At 37.6% G+C, this 21,651-nt stretch overlaps 1 protein-coding gene across 1 annotated transcript in view; it reads left to right on the top strand.

Moving 5' to 3' along the window:
• OLFM3 (olfactomedin 3) overlaps nucleotides 1-21,651 on the top strand; it is an 84,085-nt gene that overhangs the window by 4,199 nt on the left and 58,235 nt on the right. Inside the window, exon 2 of the mRNA XM_007936112.2 lies at nucleotides 11,200-11,346. Coding sequence (XP_007934303.1) covers nucleotides 11,200-11,346 — 147 coding nt within the window. The remainder of the gene's footprint in view (nucleotides 1-11,199; nucleotides 11,347-21,651) is intronic.

Raw genomic sequence — 21,651 nt, 5'->3', positions numbered from 1 at the left:
TTTTTTTTTTTTTTTTGCCCCCTCTTATCTATCAACTGGTCTTCTCTGCCTTTGTAAGACTCTACTTATGAGAGAAGACTGGAGCCTCAGCTCTCAAAAGGCTCAGGCTCCCTCAGGCACTTCTCTCTGATGCAAAATAACTTCCCCTTGAGGCTGAGCTTCTGAGAAATCCCTATGATGTGGACTCCACTACAGGAAGAACCTAGAAAAGAGCAAATAAAAAAAGCAGAGAACATTCAGCAGACACCAGCTGTTCCCAAATACTCAGCTCTACCGCTGTGGTGGGAAGAAGCCTTGAAGGGGCCTGTGGGCAGAAGCTATTTGTTTTGCTGCATCTCCAAACATCTAGCTGGGTTTTCCTCATAAATAACTACTTCAATGAGCTGGGTTGGGGGTGTAGCTTCAGTGGGCTAGTCAACTTAAAGTTCTATAAAATGGAATACACTGAAACAAACTCTGAATACTCTCTTAAGTTCCTTACCTTCAACTAACAACCTCCTTTTCAGTCCTAGACATCTGACTTTTTAGTCGTAGATATTTGACTTCACTGTTCCATATTGCCCAAATCCCAAATCCTTAGGCAATGTCCATTTTGTGATAGGCTAACTAAACAAATTAGGGTGTAGAGATGGGTGAGAGAGCAGAATGGCAAATCTTAGAGGCACAGAGAATGTGATAATTGCCTTTTTTGAAGGAAGAATTTTCACATAGATCAGAGAGTAGATTTATTCTTGTTTTAAGTACCTAAAGCAAAACTAGGGCCAAAGGGGAAAAATTATAAAGAGAGAAATTCACATCAAGTCCCTAAGCTTTCCATCAAGGGAGGATGTTGGCTATCAGGCCATGACATCTCTAACATAGAAACAATGTAAACACAAGGAAAATACATACATATACACATACACACACAGAGACACACACACACATATATTATATTACGAATATGACAGTGCACTGAGTGGAAAGAGATAGGACTAGACATGACTTCTAAAATCCTTTCTAAATCTATGTCATTGTGGTTTCCAAAGAAGTGACCAATCTAAATTTAATGGCATCTTTGGTCTTTTGTGTGTTGATTTGTTGTTTCTCTTAGAAACTTGAGGTTATCTTGAGGGAAGAATATGTGTTTCTTAGTTCAGTTCCAAGTACACTTACTTATAAGAAATAGGGAGAACACTGCTCTGCAGTGACATCTTTATTAACACATCCTCCAGAACACAGCCTCTTTTAGTATGGTCTGTCAAGATCTCTCTAATTCCTGTCTTCACATTTCTCCTCTCTCCACAACTAAAGCCATTAGCATGCTGAACCACATTTCACTCCCTGGGACCAAACCTATCCTCAGACAGAAAATATATAAAGGGTTTTCATCACTCATGAATCTCCCCTCTAAATCAAATAGGTTTTAATAAGTGGATTCCTTTCTGCTTTATTTTTCTCACTATGTCCGCCAGTCTCAGTACCTAGACACCTTATTCCTTTTTGCTCCAGTCTGTACTTCTGTGAAATTTCCAGAAATACAGCCTAAAACATAAAACCTAGCAGTATTCATCCAGTTTATTTTGTTCTGTTAAAGGGATTGGAACCCTCTTGCTTTGCTGTTCTTTTACTGGGGCTGGTACTTGATAGCTGTGCCTTCCACAGGAATATCCTGTGGCCTCTTGCTGAACTTTTGCTGCTAATTACTCTTCTGCAGTGCCAGTGGCTACTTGTCTCTGAATCATTTGGATAATGTCCTCCACCTGCCTGAGTGAATCTCCTCCCATCAATTGCAGAGAGCTCTGGTCTCTAATGCATAGTTTTTATGGTTATTGGTGTGTGGACATGGACAATCTAACTGCATTCATCAGCAGAGATGAGCATAAAGAGCTCGGGTTTAAGCTTAGAGAAAACTGATAATTACCATATATAACATTTACTAAAGAGGTGAGTTGGGGGAAAAAAAAAATACTTAAATCCTCCGCATTTCAGTTTTCTCCTTAGTAATAACATCTATTTCTAAGTATTAACCAGTTACTGCTGAGTCAATTCCAACTCATATTGACTTGTTATGTATTGAATTATGTCCCTTGAAAATATATATTGACATGCTAACTTTTAAACTTATGGATAAGGTTCCCTGGTAGTGCAAAGGTTAAGCACTCCATTGCTAACCCAAAGGTTTGCAGTTCAGATTCACCAGCAGGAGAAAAGACTGTGCCATGTGCTCCTGTAAACATTACAGCCTAGGAAACCCTATGAAGCAGTTCTACTCTGTCCAACAGGGTCACTATGAGTTGGAATTGACTGCATAACACACAATGACAGCAATACTTATGGATATATTCCCACTTGGGAATATGCTTTTCTTTGTTATGTTAATGAGGCTACATCAGTGTGGGTGTCTTAAACCTAGTTACGTTTGAAATATAAAAAGAATAGATTAGGCACAGAGAAAAAGCAAGCATGAGTGGGGGTAAAATAGATGCCATGTGGAGATCATCAAGGATCCAAAGAATGCTGAGGCTAGAGAAGCTGAGGCAAGGATTTTCCTCAAAAGCTGACACAGGGAGAGCCTTCCACTAGAACCAGTGCCTTGAATTCAGACTTCTAGCCCCCTGAACTGTGAGAAAATAAGTTTCTGTTCTTTAAAGCTAACTCTTTGTGACATTTCTGGTATAACAGCAGTAGCTGCAACAAAGCAACACACTGCCGAGTCAGACCTGACTCATAGCGACCCCTCCTTGGGTTTCCAAGGCAGTATCACTACAGAAGTAGATTGCCCCTTCTTCCTTCCAAGGAGTGACTGGTGGGTTTGAACCGCCAGCCTTCTGGTTAGCAGTCAAGTGCCTTAGGTACTACACCACCAGAGCTAACAGACCCCATATGTGTCAGAGTAGATATGTGCTCCCTATGGTTTTCAATAACTCATTCTATGGCAGTAGATTGCCAGGCTTTTCTTCCTGATGCTTCTGGTTAGACTAAAACCATCAACCTCTGGTTAACAACCAAGCACATTAACTGATTTTACTACCCAGGTATTCCATTTTTTAAGACAGTTGGTTCAAAAGAAGAAAGGTTTTATAATTGGATGTTGTTGTTGTTGTTATGTGCTGTCAAGTTGGACCCGACTCACAGCGACCCCTCCTTGGGTTTCCAAGGCAGTTTCACTACGGAAGTATAATTGGATAGAAGAATTAAATATAAATAAAAATATTTTATATATAGAAAAGCTACAGAAATACCATTCATTTTTATTTATTGTTATTTTTTTATCTCTTTAGAACTCAAGATCTTTCTTTTATTGTACAAAGCCCCTGAAGTTTTGGAGGAACTCTCACCCATTAACTTTATATTTATAAAGCATAGCTTTGTAATTAAATTATAATCAAAGAATCCAGACTTGAAATCCAATTGTTAAAATTATCATTTTAATTGTCCCTATTTAGAGCTTTCTTAAATATTACATGAGTTTCATGATATTAAAAACTGCTACATAGTTCATTTAGTTCTTCTAATTAACACAAAAGGTTCAAAGAGAACTGTCAGTAATCACTGTGATTAGCAAATTTTTGGGTTGTAGCAAACTGTATGCACCCTCCAAATCCAAGTACTAGGCTCCACTGAGGTTCAGAAAATGCTATAAGGGTTATCATCATTATGTATGAAGGGGGATTTCAGGTAACTGGTGGTACAGTGTAGTGGCTTTGAAATTAGATCACGAGAATACAAATCCCAGCTTTGCAAATTTCTCTCTGAATGACTTAAAGCAAGTTCCTTATTTTAAGTCTCACTTTCTTCATCTGTATAATGGGCAGAATAACAGTACTGAGTCCACAAGTTATTGTGATGCTCACTGACGTTAAGGAATACGAACTGCCAAGAACTCCATAGACGGTAAGAATAGGAACTGCCAAGAACTCCATAAATGTTTCTTGTTACTATTTCATGTGTTTCATTGACACTTGAATAACTGTTCCTATAAGTTTGCATCAGAGCAGGTCTTCTCTCATATTTATCTGAAATCCCTCTTCATACATAATGACGATAACCCTCAGAGCATTTTCGGAACCTCGGTGAAGCCTAGTACTTAGATATCTCATGTTGTTGTTGTTATTTCCCATCAAGTCGGACCCTACTCATAGCAACTCGTCCTTGGGTTTCCAAGGCAGTATCATTACGGAAGTAGATTGTCCAACCTTCCTTCCAAGGAGTGACTGGTGGGTTTGAACCGCCAGCCTTCTGGTTAGCAGTTAAGTGTTTTAGGCACTACACTACCAGATACCTACCTAAGATAGCTATTCAAAAATCATTTATATATGTCCTTCCACCCGAAGTCTCAGTTGGTTTTATTTTGATCTTCTTTTCAATGTCAGCACTGGTTTCTTAAAAGGGAGTGCTTGAAACTGTCATACAGCTTAATTATCATTGACCTGGACACAGAAGTCTCCATCAAAACCCACAGGATTGTCAAATGCTCTTACATTAGCTTCTCTTTTGAGTTACCTTTTTCATGCCAAAGAGTAGCCTTTTTTTATAGTGTAGATCATTCAGAGTAACTCTGGACTAGAAAAGGTCATGACTCTTCTCAATGATTCTTACAGGAAGACAACTGAAAGTACAAACAAGGCTGGAGTCTTTACTTTTATTAAGCTGACACGTCAGAGAGAATTCTAAATGAACATCCAAACTTGTTTCACCTTCCCTGCTTCCCTCATTCCAGAGAACAACTGACAAATTGCCCTTTCATGATAAGCTTCTCACTGGGTAGCCAAACACTTGGCAAGTGAACATCAATATTAATGCTGCCAGGTTTAATAATTACTGTTTGCACTGCTGTTAAAGATATTTTAATATTATAATTGAGTGACCCTGCTCCTTTATCCCAAAGCTACATTTATTCTAGTGACAAGATTCAGTTTCTGACATATTTGAGACTTGTGTCCAATGTTAGAAAAGCCTAGCAGAAGCTACAAGACCTCCATCTAGATATGTTAATCCCATACTGTTACCTTAAATCTTTAATTAGATCATTGAAACTACTCTGTTAAGATGTTTCTATCTCCACTCTGCAGATAATGTTAGTATTTTTCTTCTTCAATATGAAATGGATGTCTCATTAATCTTTAGGATCCTATCTGATTCCAATAATATATGATTTAAAATACATTTTCTCTCCTCATTGGATATGCAGGCATCAGTGCTAGAAAGAATAAACCACAAACCAAACACACTGCCATCGTGTAGATTCCAACTCATAATGACTCCCTTTGGGTTTCTGAGGCAGAGCCCCATCTTCCTTCCATGGAATGGCTGGTAGGTTTGAACTGCCAGCCTTCTGGTTAGCAGTCAAAAATGTTAGGCACTCCACCACCAGAGCTCCTTGCTAGAGAGAATGGGTGAAGGAAATGGAAGGGGGGAATGTTAATGAGGCTGACCCCAGAAACAAAAGGCAACTTAAAAGACTTCTGTGAACTATCTATGGAGTCCTTGATTGGTGCAAATGGTTAAGCACTGGTGTACTCTCTGGAAATTGGCAGTTTGAATCCATCTCAGAAGAAAACTCTAGCAATCTGTTTCCAAAAAGTCACAGCCATCAAAAGTCCTTTCATTCTACTCTGCAGACATGGGATCATCATGAGTCAGAATTGACTCAATGGCTATGAACAAAAACAACACATGAACTATCTAAAGAAATGAGTCAGAAAAGAGGAGACTAAAAAGATAAGCCTGTACCATTTGCTTTTCATTGTAGCTCGAGGACAAGGAACATGACATCTTTATCAATTTCTTGAGTACATATACCCTGTCATCACTTAACAGCTATCTTGTTATCTCTAACATTTCACATTTATGCCAATAGTAAGATATCTACTGTCTGAATATTTCTTGTAGTAATGATATACATCTGGCAGTAATGAACACCGAGGTACAAGGTGAGAGTAACACTGGCTGCATTGTTTAGATTATGTGTCAACTTGGCTGGGCCATGATTCTAAGTGATTTGACAATTATCTAATGATGGAATTTGATAGTTATGTAATATAATTTGGCATTTTGTGATCTGATGTGGTCATCCTCCATTTAAATATAATGCTGATTTTTGCATAATGACCTTGTCTTTAGTAACTGATTATGTAGTTAGGTATAATTTAAAACTTCCTCAATATTTGTTCGTGGTTATTATTGAATGCCTATCGATAACCTACATTAATTATCATTGAAGGCTTTAAAATAGCCTGTGTATTGAGTTTAGGGAGCTCTGGTGGTATAGTGCCTAAGGCATTTGACTGCTAACCAGAAGGCTGGTGGTTCAAACCCACCACTCACTCCTCAGAAGGAAGGTTGGGCAATCTACTTCCATAGTGATACCACCTCAAAAACCCAAGGAGGGGTTGCTATAAGTCAGATCCCACTTGACAGCAGTGAGTTTGGTTTTGGTCTTGGATTTACATAATTCTACTTTGAAGTAATTTCTACAATAGGACAACTGAAAAAATATTTAAAAGAAAAATCAGAAAACATCTGGAAAGAATCGTGTCAGAAATTAAGATGGCTTACTGTATATAAGCAGTAATTTTATATGAGAGTAGTGACAATCAAAAAGAGAAGTATATGATATAGCATAGATGTCATCTGATAACAGAAAATATGAAAGAGAATCCAGCAATATGAGTTTTTATTCCAATGGACAGTTCTTCTCTTTTAACCATGTAAAGAAGAATTTTCTTTATATAATCATTTCTTATATCAGTCAGCTATAAAAAAATATAGCTCTCCATGAATGTGTTTTCACAGAGCTAAACTAATACTACTTAAGTACTTTCTGATAATCTAATCAAAGCAGAACTCAGACTATGTATTAGTATATGTCTTAGATGGCTTCACAATGTCTAATTACTCAGCAACACTCTGATTGATTCTACCTAGATTCTAAGTATTTACAGATGTTTTATTTTATTTTTTTTTTTTGCTTGCCTGTTTGCCTAGTTCTGATTTTTCCCTGAAAAATCTTTATTCTATCCTATGGACTAAAGAAAGATCCAAATTGTTATTAAAAAAAAAAAAAAAACATTGCCATGGAGTCAATTCAAACTCATATCAATTCCATGTGACATAATAGAACTACTCCATAGAGTTTTCTAGACTATAATCTTTAAAGAAGCAAACTGCTACACTGCTACATCTTTCTCCAACAGAGGTCTAGTGGGTTTGAACTATTGATGTTTTGGTTAGCAGCCTAGAACTTAACTAATGTACCACCAGGGCTCTTTAATTGTTATGAGATCCTAATATTTCTGCGTCCCAACATTCAAAGAGAAAAAACTGCTGTGGAGTCGAATCCAATACATAGTGATTCCTCCTTGGGCTTCTGAGATAGCTAATGGCGGTTCAAACCCACCAGTCACTCCTCGGAAGGAAGAATGGGCAATCTACTTCCACAGAGATACCACGTAGGAAACCCAAGGAGGAGTTGTTATGAATCACAGTTGACTCCACGGCACTAAGGTGTTTTCTTTTTGTTGTTTTTCTTTTGATTGAAAATTAGAGGCCTTATGATATTATCCCCTGAAGAAGGGCCACAGCAAATGATGTTCATAGATTCATTTATGTAGGCTGAATTTTCCTTCTTAAACATAATTTTAAATTTACCCAGCATCTGAAACAAGAAAACAAAATTCTTGGCCTAAAATAAACCAGGGGAATTTTTATCTGGAAAAAAAAATTAAAGATGATGTTATGAATTGGTTACAATAAAAGAACCACAGTCTGTCCCCTAAATATTGATTTGAGTGAATCCTTTTAGGATCACCTAGATGTCCATCTTCATCCATTTCTGGAAGTGGCATATGATCTAGAACCAATGGTAATGAAGGAAGAAGTCAAAGCTGCAATGAAAGAACTGGCGAAGAACAAGGCTCCGGGAATTGATGGCATACCGATTGAGATATTTCAACAAACATATGTCCCATTGGAGGCACTCACTCAGTTATGCCAAGAGATTTGGAAGACAGCTACCTGGCCAACTGACTGGAAGAGATCCATATTTGTGCCCATTCCAAAGAAAGGTGATCCCACAGAATGTGGAAATTACAGAACAATATCATTAATATTGCATGCAAGTAAGATCTTACTGAAGATAATTCAGAAACATTTGCAGCAGTATATTGACAGAGAACTTCCAGAGGTTCAAGCCGGATTCAGAAGAGGACGTGGAACAAGGGATATCATAGCTGTTGTCAGATGAATCTTGGCTCAAGGCAAAGAATACCAGAAAGATGTTTACTTGTGTTTTATTGACTATGCCAAGGCATTTGATTGTGTGGATCATGACAAATTATGGATAACACTGAGAAGAATGGGAATTCCCGAGCACTTGATTGTACTCATGAGGAATCTGTACCTTGACCAGGAGGCTGTCATTCGAACAGAACAAGGGGACACTACATGGTTTAAAATCAAGAAGGGAGTGCGTCAGGGTTGTATCCTTTCTCCACGCTTATTCAATCTATATGCTGAGCAAATAATCCGAGAAGCTGGATTGTACGAAGAAAAACGTGGTATCAGGATTGGAGGAAGAATCATTAACAACCTGAGATATGCAGACGATACAACTTTGCTTGCTGAAAGTGAGGATGACTTAAGGCACCTACTGATGAAGGTTGAAAAATACAGTCTGCAGTATGGATTACGTCTCAATATAAAGAAAACAAAAATCCTCACAACTGGACCAATGAGCAGCATCACAAGAAATGGAGAGAAGATTGAGGTTGTCAAGGAATTCACGTTGCTTGGTTCTACAATCGATGCCAATGGAAGCAGCAGTCAGGACATTAGACGACGTGTAGCATTGGGAAAGTCAACTGCGAAGGAACTGTTTCAAGTGCTGAGGAGCAAGGATATCTCCTTGAGGACTAAGGTGCGCCTGACACAAGCCATGATATTTCCAATCGCCTCGTATGCATGTGAGAGCTGGACAATGAATAAGGAAGACCGAAGAAGAGTTGATGCTTTTGAGTTGTGGTGCTGGAGAAGAATGCTGAAAGTACCATGGACTGCTAAAAGAACTAACAGATCTGTCCTGGAGGAAGTGCAGCCAGAATGCTCCTTGGAAGCAAGAATGGCCAGACTTCGTCTCACCTATTTTGGTCATGTTGTAAGGAGGGACCATTCCCTGGAGACGGATGTCATGCTTGGTAGGGTGGAGGGTCAACGAAAGAGGGGGAGGCCTTCAACAAGATGGATTGATACGGTGGCTGCAATGATGGGCTCCAGTATAGCAGGGATTGTGGGGCTGGTGCGGGATAGGTCAATGTTTCATTCTGCTGTGCATGGGGTCGCTATGAGTCAGAAACGACTCGACGGCACTTAACAACAACAACAACAGATGTCCACTATAAACTACATCCCAAGTAAATAACCAGCTGACTGAAATTGCTTAATACCTTTGTTACAAGTGAGGTTCTCTAGGAAAAAACTCTAAAACTGAGATTAGTGTCCAAGGGTTTGGGGAGGTTTATTGAGGGGTGGCCTTGGCAACACTTGTGGGACAGGTGGTAAAGAAGAGCAGGACTGGGCAGAGGAGGAATTTGGATTTCCTGTGATAGAACTGTGACAGAGGCCTCAGCTAACCCCAGTGGAAGATCTGGAGCTGAGGTGACTCTTCATATTTTCCTGAGTTGGGGCAAGAGGGCCAGGCCTTTCTACCCTGTATCAGCAAGTCAGTGGGTGCGGGCTGCCCTGGGGAAGGGCTTGATCTTCAGCAAGGCTGTATTTTTCCGCCTAGGTAATCTCCAAAGAGAGATTCAACTGAATCCTAAACTGCCAATACTCCAAAAGCTGAAGGATGAATGTCTTTCTGGGTGGCACATCATGGAATCTAAAACAAATTCTGTTTGGACAAAGAAGAGTATATGTGCCAAGTTCAATATTTCCTGAAAAAGTACTAGGCTCCCCCCCTAAAAAAGATACTTATTTTTATAATTAATATAATATACTTGATTTGACAGATAAGAAATATCTAATGTATCTGAATATAAGTTAATTGTTGAAATTGTTGTTGTTGTTGTTGTTATGTGCCGTCGAGTCAGACTCAACTCATAGCAACCCCTCTTTGGGTTTCCAAGGCAGTATCACTACAGAGGTAGATTGCCCAACCTTCCTTCCAAGGAGCAGCTGGTGGGTTTGAACAGCCAGCCTTTTGGTTAGTAGTCAAGTGCCTTAGGCACTACTCCACCAGAGCTCCTAATTGTTGAAATAAGACCTACAAAAGACAAGTAGACAATGCACATTAAATAACTAACGAATGGTACAGAACAAGTCTTCAGAAATTGCCAAAGTCTGAGTAAATTGAAAATTTATAAAGCAGGTGTTCCAAACAAAAGAAGTAAAATGAGCCCCCTACAAAAACATGAATCACTCTAGTATGTTTGAAAGACACACATAGACCAGTTTAGCTATTCAACAGGGACAGAAGGTCCCTGTTGGAAACTACAGGAGGTAAGACTAGAAACATAAATAGGAGGCAGATATCACTGGAACTTCAACCCAACTTTGGGCTAGTGTTTTAGGAAGATTGTGTGATGTGTGCACAGTGATAATTTGGGAAGATAAATATGGCAGGCTAGGACAAAATACTATCTTTAATTCCTCTGGGATCCTGCATCCTTTGCAAAGTAAAGCAGTGCTAATATAATTATTTTACTCTGTGTCTTCATAGGATATAATTCTGTATTTATTAATAATTGTGCCTTAAATGCATAGGGAGCTCCTTGGAACATGGCTTTGCTTCAGAATATAGTACATAAAGAGTAATCAGGAAAAAAAAAAAAACTCCTGCTGATTATCATTTACTGTTGAGAAGGATGAACTAATAGACCTTGTGTAAAAGGACTGGTCATATATGATTCGGCACTTATATGATGCTACTAAAGTTGCATTAAATTGACAAAATATAACAAAAACAAAATTTAGGAAGTTGTGTCACATCAATAAATAGTTAATAATGTGGGACTTAAAGCATGAAAGGGAAAGATCTTCTGGATAGGGATGGGAAAGTGTAATTGAATGAAGAAATGCTGCCTATGTCAGTTTAACTGTTCTCTTTTAATTTTAAAGAACAAATACATAAACTGTTGTTATCAAAAAGATACATTGATTCAAATGCTACATCCTATAATGGGAGCGTGTGGTTTATGTGTTTGTCATCCTTTTTCACAGACTCAGATTAGCCCCAAAGAAGGGTGGCAAGTCTACAGTTCAGCACAGGATCCTGATGGACGATGCATTTGCACCGTGGTTGCTCCAGAACAAAACCTTTGTTCCCGGGATGCCAAAAGTAGACAGCTTCGCCAGCTTCTGGAAAAGGTAGGTGTGCTTGTGGTCCCTGTGCATATTTCTATTAACATTTGCCATTCTTTAAAGGAAATTCTGAAAAGAAAATAAAGGTCTCCCTGAGTTTTATTCCCTTCTCTAACTTTGTTCATATTCCTTCAAAGGGGTACATTAGGCTTCCTACTATATAGTTCTATTTATATGCTTGTTTATTATTTCCAATTTTTCCTTCTTAAAATTGGCTCTCTGATAATTATCTTAATATCCATTAACATCCACAAAACCAAAACAAACAAGAAATCTTATTCTGATGCCAGAAATTCATCATCAGCTCTGAGGCTCACACTTGGCTATTTGTGCTCATACTTTTGGATCCCATTAACAACTTTCAAGGAAGTTAAATAACAGCATGCTATTTGCAGGCTGGACAGATAATAAATAATTCCACGTATTTACCATCATTCTCTAAGTCATTCTTTTGAACATTAAACTTCAATTTCATTCAATAGCATTCTCTCCGTATAATTTACTTAAGCTGGATCCATAACAACCAAATACAGAATGCCCTTGATTTATCCTCTTTCACAGATAAAACTCAGCTCAGGAAAGCTTATTTATGTTCGGAGTAGAAAAAAACAAGGAATAGTTCTTTCAGTTTTCCTCATTCAGACTTCCACTGTGCTGGGTTTTGATTATATTAGGATAGCTGGTGTGGCCAGATTGATATAAGAATGACAACATGTTTTCATTTTATATAGCACCAAGAATAATAAGGCAAATGAGGTTGTGTGTGTTTTTAGAAGACATAATATTCAACAGTTCATTCTGTGCAATGTAATTTCTATGATCATCTATACCATTGAATGGGAACTTCTTATTAGGAAATTAAGATAAGCTACAAAAATTAAAGCATTATGTCTACAGATACTCCTCATTTACACAATTTTAAGTCTAGCGATAGTAACTTTTATCCTTTGCCATGTAATAAAAATAAATTGTCTTTGTGCATTATTTGAAAGTCTAATGATGTTCTAAGATTTTAAGAAGACTTTATTTCGTGAATATAAAGGATTCATCTCTTCATACAGCCCTTGTCTTTAGAACTATCATCACCTATTGGCTGTCACTTCTTAAGCCTCTTTTTATGATGAGATCCCATCCTCCCTGCTCCTTCAATATCTGTTTCCCAGACAACAGCATATGTCTTTTTATTAAAATTTAATGACTCTAGCTAACATACTGTTAGAAGTCAAATAATTTTGCTGATTCCTAAGTGTTGTTTTCCAATCTTGATTTTTTTATTTGTATGAAAAAAAATTCAAATAGAGGTTATTTGGTTATTAGAGAAATTAATTATGTTAGTAATAATATTTAATCTTTTAACTTCTAATTTTAATTCTTTATTAAATTGCATTTCCCCTCAGAGTATTGACTTTCTATTGTACTCTTATATTCCATGTAGATTATTTTGTCAACACCAACTATGGTGGAAACCATTTACTTAGATGCTATGACCTTTTATGTGTTACTATTTTTCAGTATAGCCTAACATATATATGTACACACAGACATGGATATTTCTTCAAAAATTAATTAGAAAATTTCAAATGAATTATGAATTTTAGGGAATGGATAATACCCTATATAGGTTCAAAGTGAAATGTATTACAAAGTGAAATGTATTCCAGTACTGATACAACAAGTAATTAATTGAAAGATGAATAAGGCAAAAAAGTACAACCAGGATGTTGGTTGAGAGTAACCATGGAAATTAACATGACCATCCCATCTAGGGTGTAATATGTTGGAATGTTTTAACATTGTTCTAGCAAAACAAAACTTTAAAAATCCATTAACAAACCAAAAGACAAAAATAAAATGTATTAACAACATCAAGGTTACCATCAATTAGATTTAACAAATGTATTGTTTGGTTGTGTCATGACAAAAAAGGTAATAGTCAATATTTTGTACTACTTTACAGTGCCTAAAAGAAAGTAAGTAGCATTGGTTTACTGTACTGATCCAAAGAAAAAATATCTAAAAAAAGTATTCTTTATTCAGACTGAGCCAGTCTCTTGATGATTTCTATAATTTCACATATATCTAAGATAGCAGATGGTAAGTGTTCTTGATGTTGTTTTTAGGTGCCAATGAGTTGACTCTTACTCACAGCTACCCTATGTACAACAGAATGAAACACTTCCCAGTCTTGCGCCATCTTTACAATTCTTGCTATGCTTGAATGTATTCCTACTGCCACTGTAACAATTCATCTTGTTGAGAATCTTTTCCCTTTTCGTTGACCCCCTACTTTACCAAGCATGATTCTTCTACAGGGAATGGTCCCTTGTGACAACATGGCAAAAGGAGATGAGATGAAGTCTCGCCATTCTCACATCCAAGGAACATTCTGGCTAAACTCCTTCCAGGACAGATTTGTTCATTCTGGCTGTTGTTGTTGATATGTGCTATCAAGTCATCTCCAACTCATAGTGACCTTATGTACAACATAACGAAACACTGCCTGATCCTGTGCCAGCCTCACTATCCCTACTATACCTGAGCCCATAGGTGCAGCCACCATGTTTATCCATCTCATTGAGCTCCTTTCCCTCTTGCATTGACCCTCCACTTTACCAAGCATAACATCCTTCTCCAGAGAACGGTCCTTTCTGACTACATGACCAAAGTAGGAGAGACAAAGTCTGGCCATTCTCACTTCCAAGGAGCATTCTGGCTGTACTTCTCCCAGGACAGATTTGTTAGTCCTTTTAGCAGTCCAAGGTACCTTCAGCATTCTTTGCCAATACCACAACTCAAAATCATCAACTCTTCTTCTCTCTTCTTTATTCATTGTCCAGCTCTCACATGCAGATGAGGGAATTGAAAATACCATGGCTTGGGTTAAGCGCATCCTAGTCTTCATGGGGATATTTTTGCTCTTCAGTGCTTAAAAGAGGTCTTTTGCAGCAGATTTGCCCAAGTAATACATTTTTTGAAGTCTTGACTGCTGTCCACTGGTATCAATTGTAGAACCAAGTAATATGAAGTTTTTGACAACTTCAATCTTTTCTTCATCTATCGTGATGCTGTTTGTTGGTCTAGTTGTGAGGATTTTTGTTTTCTTTATATTGAGGTGTAATCAATACTGCAGATTGTAGTCTTTAATTTTCATCAGTAAGTGCTTCAAGTCATCCTCACTTTCAGCAAGCAAAATTGTGTCATCTGCATATCTCAGGTTGTTAATTAGCCTTCCTCCAATCCTGATCCCACATTCTTCTTCATATAGTCCATCTTCTCAGATTATTTGCTCAACATAGTTGAATAAATATGGTGAAAGGATACAACATTGACACACTCCTTTCCTGATTTTAAACCATGAAGTATCCCCTTGTTGTGTTCGACAGTGTCCTGGGTCTATGTACAGGTTTCTCATGAGTACAATTTAGTGGTCTGGAATTCCCATTCTCTCAAAGTTATCCACAATTTGTTATGATCCACACAATTGAATGCCTTTGCATAGTCAATAAAACACAGGTAAAAATATTTCTGGTATTCTTTGCTTTCAGCCAAGATCCATCTGACATTAGCTATGATATCCCTCACTCCACATTCCCTTCTGAATCTATGTTGTATTTCTGAAAGTTCTCTGTCAACATACTGCTGCAACTGCTTTTGAATTAACTTCAGTAAGATTTTACTTGCTTGTGATATCAATGATATTGTTTGATAATTTCCACATTCTGTGGGATCACCTTTCTTTGGAATGGATACAAATAACTGACTCTTCTAGTCAGTTGGCCAGGTAGCTGTCTTCCAAATTTCTTGGCATCGCCAAGTAAGTGCCTCCAGTGGGGCATCCATTTGTTGAAACATCTCAGTGGTATTCCATCAATTCCCAGAGATTTTTTTTTTTTTTTTTTTGCCAATTCCTTCAGTGCAACTTTGACTTCTTCCTTCAATACCATTGGTTCTTGATCATATGTCACCTCCTGAAATGGATGATAATCTACCATTTATTTTTGGTATGGTGACTGTATATTCCATCCAGCTTCTTTTGATGATTCCTGCATCATTCAACATATTGCCCATGGAATCTTTCAATATTGCAATTAGAAGCTAAATGTTTTCCTCAGTTCTTTCAGCTTGAGAAATGCCAAGGATGTTCTTCCCTTTTGGTTTTCTAATTCCAACTCTTGGCACATTTCATTATAATAATTGACTTTGTCTTCTTGAGCTGCTCTTTGAAATCTTCTATTCAGCTCTTTTATCCTATTGATTCTTTCATTTGCTTTAGCTACTCTCCATTTTAGGGAAAGTTTCAGAGTCTCCTCTGATATCTGCTTTGGTCTGTTCTTCCTTTCCTGTCTGTTTAATGATGTTTTGCTTTCTTCATGGATGATGTTCTTGATGTCATCCCATGATTCTTCTAGCTTTCAGTCATTGGTGTTCAGTGAATCAAATCTATTCTTTTGATGGTCTCTAAATTCAGGAGGGACAAAATCAAGGTCATCTTTTGACTCTTGTGGACTTGTTTTAATTGTCTTGAACTTCAACTTGAACATGCATATGGGCAGTTGATTGTCTATTCCACAATCAGCTCCTGGCCTTGTTTTGGCTGAAGATATTAAGCTTCTCCATTGCCTCTTGCCACAGATGTAGTCAGTCTGGTTCCTGTGTACTACGTCTGGCAAAGTCCACGTGTATAACTGCTATTTGTGTTGTTGAAAAAAAAGGTATTTGGAATGAATAAGTCGTTGGTCTTGCAAAATTCTATCATGTTATCTCCAGCATCGTTTCTGTCACCAAAACCATATTTTCCAACCATGGGTGATTGTACTTTGTTTCCAACTTTTGCATTCCATTCACCAGTGATAATTAACACATCTTGATTGCATGTTCATTCAATTTCAGACTGCAGAAGTCGGTAAAAATCTTCAATTTCCTCATCTTTTGCTTTGGTGGTTGGTGCATAAATTTGCATAACAGTAATATTAACTGGTCTTCCTCATAGGCATATGGATATTATCCTGTCACTGACAGCATCGTACTTCAGGATAGATCTTTAAACATTCTTTGTGATAATGAATGCCACACCATTCCTCTTCAATTTGTCACTCCTGACATAGTAGATCATATGGTTGTCTGATTCAAAATGTCCAAAACCAGTCCTTTTCAGCAAACCAGTGCCTAGGATATTGATCTTTATGTGTTCCTTTTCATTTTTGACAACTTCCAATTTTCCTAGATTCATACTTCATACATTCCATGTTCCAGTTATTCATGGATTTTTGCAGCTGTTTCTCCTCAATTTGAGTTGTGTCACATCAGCAAAAGGAGGTCTTGAAAGCTTTAGTCCATCCATATCATTAAGGTCAGCTCTATTCTAAGGAGAAAGCTCTTTCCTAGTCATATTTGGAGTGCCTTTCGACCTGAGGGGCTCATCCTCTGGCACTACATCAGACAGTGCTTCAGGACTATTTTTCAGTAATATATCAGACAGTGTTTCATTATCATTCATAAGGTTTTCAATGGCCAATTCTTTGAGAAGTGGATGGCCCCGTCCTTCTTCTGAGTCTGCCTTATGCTGGATGGTCCGCTGTAATCTGACCACTATGGCTAACCCTGTTGGCACTTGAAAACCTGGTGGCACAGCCTCCAGCCTCACAGCAACACAAAGCCACCACAGGATGACAAACTGACAGAGGAGTTTGTCTCCCTTAGATGTTCCACTCCCTATCAGTTCTGCTCTACTCCCACTTCTCAGCCTTTCCTCCCAATTCTGGCCCTCCAAAAAGCTGTCTACCACTTCCTCCTGGCCATCCCTACCAGTTTTGGCCCTCCAAAAATTTTTCAGTGTTCTTTGCTAGCATTAAGTCAAAGGCATCAACTCTTCTTCAATCTTCTTTATTTATTGTCTGCTTTCATATGCATGTGAAGCTATGGAAAATACCTTGAGTTGGGTTAGATGTACCTTAGTCTTCAAAGTGACATCTTTGCTTCTTAACACTATAAAGAAGTTTTTTGTGGCAGATTTTCCCAGTGTAACCCAACATTTGATTTATTGACTGATGTTTCCATGGGTGTTGTTTGTAGAGCAAAGTAAAATGAATTCCCTGGCAAGTGCAATCTTTTCTCCGTTAATTATGATGCTGCTTCTTGGTCCATTTGAGAGAATTTTAATTTTCTTTATGTAAATCTGTAATCCATACAGAAAACTATAGTCTTTGATCTTTGTCAATAAATGTTTCAAGTCGTCTTCACTTTCAGCAAGCAAGGTTGTGCCATCTGCATATCTCAGGTTGTTAACGAGCCTTCCTCTGATCCTCATGCCATGTTCTTCTTCCCATAGTCCAACTTCTCATACTATTTGCTCAACATACAGATTGAATAAGTGTGATGAAAGGATACAACCCTGACACACATCCTTCCTGATTTTAAGCCATGTAGTATCCCCTTGTTCTGTTTGAATGACAGCCTCTTGGTCTATGTACAGATTCTTCATGAACACAATTAAATGTTCTGGAATTCCCATTCTTCTCAACATTATCCATAATTTGCTATGATCCAGACAGTCAAATGTCTTTGTATAGTCAATAAAACACAAGTAAACATCTTTTGGTATTCTTTGCTTTCAGCTAAGATCCATCTGATATCAGCAGTGAAATCCCTCATTTCATTTCCTCTTCTGAATCCACCTTCAATTTCTGAAAGCTTCCTGTCAATATACTGCTATTTTTAAATTTTTTTCAGCAAAATTTTACTTGTGTATGATATTAGTGATACTGTTCAATAATTTCCACATTCTATTGGATCACCTTTCTTTAGAATGGGCACAAATATGGATCTCTTCCAATCAGTTGGCCAGATAGTTGCCCCTGGGTAGTGTAAATGGTTCATATGCTAGACTGCTAACCAGAAGGAGGACTGTTTAAATCCCTCTAGAGGTGCCTATTTCAGAAAAATCAGGCATTGAAAACCCTATGGATTTCTACTGTGAAACACATGGATCACCATGAGTCAGAATCAGCTTGTGGCATCTGGTTAGATGACAACCATGTGTGTGACCTGGAAGCAAATCATTCACTGTTAATCAATATATTGATCAAGTTATATAATCTCCAAATCAAATGTGTTGCTGTTGAATTGATTCTGTTCATGGCAACCTCATGTATTACAGAGTAGAACTGCTCCACAGAATTTTCTTGTCTATAATCTTTACAAAAGGCACCATTGGGGGAATCTAAACCATCAACCTTTGTGTTAGTAGATGTGGGTAGACTACTTGTGCTACCCAGAGACCTTAGTCATATAGTAAGGGAATATCATTAATAAGAACAGTATTAATAATAATAACATCTACCATAATCTTATTCCATCCATTCAATCCTAACACTAGAGATAATTCTCTTCCTAAGTTTATAGAAAAGGACATTTATTCTTTTTGAGGTTAAAACACTTTCCAGCATCACTCAAGTCAGTAAATTGTAGATCAGCCTAACTCCAATTTCCCATTTTCTCAACATCATGCCAGTGTCATCCAGAATCCTAATGCTGGGACTCAAATGTATTTAAGTGACACACTGTCAAATATTTTACCAAATATTTATGTAACATGTATTAGAAAAATGCATCTGGTTTCATGATATTTTAGATGTTTGTATATCACAACTTAAGTCATTCACTTTAAAATAAATTTGTTACTTATGTAACTTCTCTGAACAGTTGAATATGTCCCATACAATCTAGGTCAGTATCTCCTAAAGTCATTTTTAGAATAGGATTCTGGCAACTTTATCACCAATAAAGTAAGTTTGAGAAACACTCTACATGGTAAATCACTCTTTGGAGACATGCACCACACAACTTAATATTAAAGGTTCTGAGAAATCCTACCGTTAAAAAAAAAAAAAAAAAAAAAGTTTGTTTTTGTTAAACTCAGTGTTATCCAAACATACTGGACCATGAAATGTTTTTTAAGGGGTCTTCACACTAATTATGAACAAGATGAAAATCTAAGTTTAACTCGAGTTTAATTTAACTTGAGTTTAAATTTAATCTGAGTTTAATTTCAGAAAGACCTCAGTCATCTTTTTTTTTATGCAATGAATGAGGTTAAATAGAGAGTTCAAATGAATTTTCAGTGAAGTAGGAACCAAACTTGTCAATCTAGGTAGAGAGGGTCTAAGTACAAGGGCACATACAGAAAGCTGAAATCCAGAAAAATATCAGACACAGACAGATAAAAAGAGGAAATGTAGCAGAAAGATCTCCTTTCTACAAATTTTAATGTGGTTATCCACTCTAGTGTATCACCAGGATATGTAAGGATGAAATTAATGCACTGTGGGTCTCCATGACCAGTGAGAAACTAAACAATTTTAGGCAGAACCAGCGGGAAGAGCAAAAGGCAGCCCAGAGCCAAATTCTTTCCAATTAGACAGCTCTATCTTTAGCCATTACCCCAAATGTAGCTCTTATAATTATACATGATTCTGCAATATAGAAGGTCACAATCAAGTCTCAGCAAAAATACTTTCAGTATATTTTCCCACAACACAAATAAAATTGAAAATTAACTTGGTAAAGAAACTCAGATGCAAAATAAAAAATACAAAAATAAAAAGGAGAGAGAGGCAGTTTGAGTTTCACCCAGAATATCTTGCTTGTCATTTTCTAATTGTCTGGACTTTGCATGTTGTTGTTATTGTTATTTGCCATCGAGTCGGACCCGACTCATAGCAACCCCTCCTTGGATTTCCGAGGCAGTATCACTACAGAAGTAGATTGCCCAACCTTCCTTCTGAGGAGTAGCTGGTGGATTTGAACCACCAGCCTTCTGGTTAGCAGTCAAGTGCTTTAGGCACTACGCTGCCAGAGTTCCCACTTGCATGAGCACAAGGAAGATGTTGGCTGTAGTGATATGTATTTTCATAGACAAATGCCCATATTCAAATGTATTGAGAGTTTCTGTAACATAAATGGCTTTGCTTTATTCATGTTTAACCACAAATGAAGTTAGAAAATTATTCTGAAAGCGTTGCATCTATCCAGTATGCAGTTACCATGCCTTCAGTGTTGTTTCCATAATTTTACACTTCACTAAAGTAAAATGCAGGAGCTCTGGTAGCATAGTGGCTAAAGCACTTGACTGCTAACCAGAAGGCTGGCGGTTCAAACCCACCAGCCACTCCTCGGAAGGAAAGGTTGGGCAATCCTACTTCCGTAGTGATACTGCCTCGGAAACCCAAGGAGGGGTCGCTATGAGTCGGGGCCGACTCGACGGCACATAACAACAACAACAAAGTAAAATGCAGAAATTATAATAAATTAAGAAATATTTGATAGCCATTGATAGGAGAAACTGTGTTTAAAATATTAAAATTCTAATTAGTCATTACTACTGTTAGATACCAAAGATAATTTTATCCGTAGATATTTATTGAGCACTTATTCTGTGCTTGTTTTTGTTCAAGGTCTCAAAAATAAAAGACAAATAAGACACTTCTAACCTCCTAGAGCTCATAAAGATATAGCTACTTCCCTGCTCCCACCCAACACAAACACTGCACAACCAATTTTAATATAAAGCAGACTGTGATATGTCCTGAAAAGACAGGATCATGTAGGGCATGTACATCAAGAACAAAACCAAAACCAAACTCACTGCCGTTGAGTCAGCCCCAACTCATAGCGACCCCTCCTTGGGTTTCCGAGGCAGTGTCACTATGGAAGTAGATTGCCCAACCTTCCTTCCCAGAATCCTTTCTAAGGAATGGATCAACAAAGGGTTCTTTATAGCTGGCCGGCATTCTAAGCTTTGTGACTTTACCTAATGATGAAATTTGTTTCTGAATAAATCATCCTGTTCTGGTGAGGTAGTGCCTAAGCAGAAGGTTGGCAGTTCAAACCCACCAGCCACTCCACGGAAGGAACACTGGGCAATCTACTTCCATAAAGATTTACCAACTCGGAAACCCAAAGGGAGTTGCTATTTGTCAGAACTGATTCAATAACAGTGAGTTTGTTTTTTTTGTTTTTTGGTTTCTTTATTTTTACTTCATAATTTTTTCAGGTAACATAACTTTTTACTGATTACATAAATAATACATGTTCATTATAAAACAATGTGAACAATACATTCAAATATATAAAACAAAGTAAAACTCACCTGAAATCAAACTACCATTATTTTTGTGTGTGTGTCCATTCTTTGATATATCTGTTGTTGTTGTTGTTGTTGTGTGCCGTTGAGTCGGCCCCGACTCATAGCGACCCCTCCTTGGGTTTCCGAGGCAGTATCACTATGGAAGTAGGATTGCCCAACCTTCCTTC

The sequence above is a fragment of the Orycteropus afer genome, unplaced genomic scaffold, assembly GCF_000298275.1.
Source record: "Orycteropus afer afer isolate SDZICR_OR568_19922 unplaced genomic scaffold, OryAfe1.0 scaffold00033, whole genome shotgun sequence".
NCBI lineage: Eukaryota > Metazoa > Chordata > Mammalia > Tubulidentata > Orycteropodidae > Orycteropus > Orycteropus afer.
The sequence above is the reverse complement of the archived record's forward strand: the minus strand, read 5'-3'. Positions and strand labels throughout refer to the sequence as shown.